Source organism: Hevea brasiliensis, unplaced genomic scaffold, assembly GCF_030052815.1.
Source record: "Hevea brasiliensis isolate MT/VB/25A 57/8 unplaced genomic scaffold, ASM3005281v1 Scaf607, whole genome shotgun sequence".
NCBI classification, from domain to species: Eukaryota; Viridiplantae; Streptophyta; class Magnoliopsida; order Malpighiales; family Euphorbiaceae; genus Hevea; species Hevea brasiliensis.
Genome location: NW_026615148.1, coordinates 1 through 3730, shown reverse-complemented (window position 1 = coordinate 3730; position 3730 = coordinate 1). Strand labels below are relative to the sequence as shown.

Below are 3730 nucleotides of genomic sequence, written 5' to 3'. Positions count from 1 at the left end.
CCAGTTAAATTCTTGAAATTGGGCCCAAATGGGCCTTAGGATTGGGTTAAGGAATAGTTAAGCTTACTAAAGGTCTCGGGGGCTTTAGGCTGGCCCAGGTCCTAATGCCGATCAGGCCCATAGGTTAGGTCATGACAAAATAAATAATAAAAAAATAAACACATTATTTTATAATGATTGAATATATAAAATGTACTATATTCATATTCAAAGATTAATTAAGCAAAAGCTAAATGAATTATGGGTAGAAGCTTCTCTTGATGCTTGCATTAATCAATTCATAGAAAGGATCGATGAAACGCATCTTAACTAATTAATATAATTTATCATTACGCTTGTTCCTTTCTTCAACTTGACCCTCAAAGTATGCTTAACTTTTCTAAATTTTGGCGACATGCTCACCTTTTTCCACCAAATAATGACAATAACTTATTTTTCGTATTTTTGGCTTTTGGATATTGATAAGGTCCATATCTAATATAAGTTGGATTTCCTACGAAAATCAATTTAATAATTATTATATTAAATATTTGTATCAAAATTTTTATAAAATTATTAAAGTATAAATGATAAATACTCAAATTTATTAAGATTCACACACACACACACACACACACACACACACACACACACATATATATATATATATATATATATATATCTTCTTTATTTATAAAAAATCAGATTGATTAAATAATAATTAATGAACCATATAGTTAAAAATAATCTTAATTTAATTTAAATTTTTTATTTTTATTTTAACAATTATTGGGATTAGATAGACGCGATTAGTTTTAATCTAAAGTTTCTAAGGTCCGAGATTGAATTAAAGGATATTTCAATTTTACTATTGGTTTCAATTGATATTAGTTTTGATTTAATTTCGGTTCAGTTTAATCTGATTTAATTAAATTTAATAATTTTTAATTTAAGTTTTCTTTTTTTAAATAAATTTTATAATAATTGAATAATAATTAAGTTCATGCATAAAAATTCATATAAGAGAATATATATATAGTTTGAAAACATTATATCATTTGATTATCAGCTTACACTAAATACATCAATATTCATCCCTATATAATAAATCATATCATTATCCTTTCATAAGATAAAAGATAGATTATTTCAGACTTTCAATAGAACATATGTATTCCCATATGGCAACTTACCAAGTCCATCTTAATTCAACATGCAATATATAAGATAAAATTCGTAAAATCCATATATTTATATCTAGATTTTATGAGAAACTAGATTTAGATAAGTTTTTTCTTTTGCGTATGGGAAATTCTTGGCAGTCTCATGAGTTCATTGCTGAACATATTTTCCTAATTTCACCATCAGTGCCTGTCTTCACTCCAGTGTTACTCATCTTAACCATGGATCTTCCAAACTCAACATTGAATGCAGCTAAACCAGTAATACCCAGGAAACGTTGAACAATTGCTCTCGTCGAAGCATCAGTCCACAATTTCTGATCAGACTCGAGTATTCCTCGCCCATCTCTCAGGTTGTCGAAGAAAGATGCATCAAATCTGTTTTCACTACCTGTATCAAAAGCAACTCGCTTTGTCCCATCTCCGTTCTGTGGACACAGTGCTTGTAGTTGAGGAAGGAATGAAGCATTAATGGCAGGATCAGAACTTGCGGTGCCATTGAAGTTGTATAATCTGTAACTAAAGAACTGGCAAGCTGTAGTTCCTATGGTGTGTCCTCCTGTATATAGAAGAAGACAAGTGTTACATTACTGGATCAAGCGCGTACATAACCATAGCAGAATCTAGGAAGGACATATTATAATGTTAAAGCTTACCAACAAGTACGACAAGATCTTGTGTGTTAAGACCCTTGGCAGAGAACTTTTGCTTTTGGGAATCAATGGATTCTGTGAAGCCAGGCAAATCAGTTGTTTCAGATGACAATGACACCCGGCCGTCTCTACGTCCGGTAGGCACTAGCCAACTTCGTCCACCAGTCTGCATGAAAATTGAAGAGCTAACTTGAGCAATAAGCATATGTATATATATGCACATTGATCTATAACTCTGCTAAAATAAGCATTTATAGTTTGAATGTCCTGATGAATTGCAGCATTATGATTAATTAGATGTGATGATTACCAGAACAACAGAGTCACGGGCTGCAAGTGCAAGAATATCAGCGCAAGAAACAATTTCAGGACATGCAGCTTCAAGCTGAGTCTTGGCATCGTCAATAACTTCATAGCCTCTCAACCCAAGATTTGGTGGGGCAGTTTTCTCAGTATTGGAACCATCAATAAGGACAGAAGCATCGCAACCTCGAACAAAGCAATCATGGAAATGCATCCTCAGCAAAGCAGGAGCAATTGCAGGGTTAGCTCGAAAATGTGTTGCAACAGTTGAGCTTACAATGGATTCAGCTCTAGGACAAGTAGTAGCATAGAAACCAACACGAGTGCCTTGGCCATGCACCAAGGTCGCAGACATAACAACAAAGACGCACATTAATATAATAATGTGTGTAATTTGGCTTGAAGAAGAAAAAATGTATCTCTCCATATCTTGGGTTTTGCTAGGTTTTAGTTTTGGTTGGTGGGTGTCCGATGCTAGTGAGTATTTATAACTGAATCAGGAGGTCAACATCATGAGACGATGGCCCCAAGTAAGAAAAGGCAGCTGCGAATTTTTCTCAATAAATACAAATGATGCCAGAACTGCGTTTACTTTTCTTTTGCGGATCAATATCCATTTCCTGTACCTCTCGTGAACAGCAAAGGAGATAATAATTGCTAAAATTCTTTATTATTATTATTATTATTATTTTGGCTTAGATTTGAGAATCAATCTACCAAGCTAAAACTAAGGAGAGATTATTAAATGTGCTCGGTGTATATGTATTATTTTTTATAATTATGTGAAATATACTTTCTATATTACAATGAGAACTTTTTTTTAGTGTGAGATAGCACTATTTTTACATGCACCGGTAGTTTATTATAATCTTTCAAAACTAAGTATTTGTTTAACATTGAAAGTGTAAAGGCAAATCTAATTTTGAAAGAAAAAAATATTATTTTAGATACTGTTAAAACAAACAATTTGAAAAAAGTTATTTTATTATTTTAGTATTTTTATGATTTATTAAATTTAATTTTAAATTATTTTTTAATACTTTCTAACTAGTTCTCAATGGTCATTTTAACGGTAATACTAAACATACCCTAAATTTGAAATCGCTAATCGACTATTGACGTCCCCAATTAGGACATTTCCATAGAATGAATTGACCATTAAACATTGCTGGGAGAGGTAAACATCTTTTAATTATTGATCCATACTTCATAATCCAAGTCCCAAGTACCAAAGTCAAGGAAAAAAACTTGCCTAAATCTTATTTATCATATATAAAAGAATTATATGAATTATTTTATATGTGAATTTTATCATATATTTACGATAGATCTAACTATAAAAAAGAAAAGAAAGGGCATATGAAACACATCCTATATAAATGATCAGGACATCAATTAATTAGATTTTCTTATGTTTATATGAATTATTGAAATTTTATTAAAACATAATATTTATTTTTATAATTTGTAAAAACATTTTTGCTAGGAACCTTGCACTAGTGTACTAAATTTTGACCATATTGATCATATGGGAATCATTTGAAGAATATATTAAGATAATTATAATAATAATTTATTATTATTATTATTTTCAAATTATTGGAGAATTAAAAT

The 3730-nt window shown here is 30.6% G+C and overlaps 1 protein-coding gene across 1 annotated transcript; it reads right to left on the bottom strand.

The window, feature by feature from the left end:
• Positions 1-1015: 1015 nt before the first annotated feature.
• LOC131177589 (cationic peroxidase 2-like) lies at positions 1016-2584 on the bottom strand. Its single transcript, XM_058142629.1, has 3 exons — positions 2124-2584; positions 1817-1979; positions 1016-1719 (listed from the first exon to the last, which is right to left on the bottom strand). The coding sequence occupies exons 1-3, from the start codon at positions 2541-2543 to the stop codon at positions 1304-1306; spliced, it is 999 nt and encodes a 332-aa protein (XP_057998612.1). The 5' UTR covers positions 2544-2584; the 3' UTR covers positions 1016-1303.
• Between the last annotated feature and the right edge of the window lie 1146 nt (positions 2585-3730).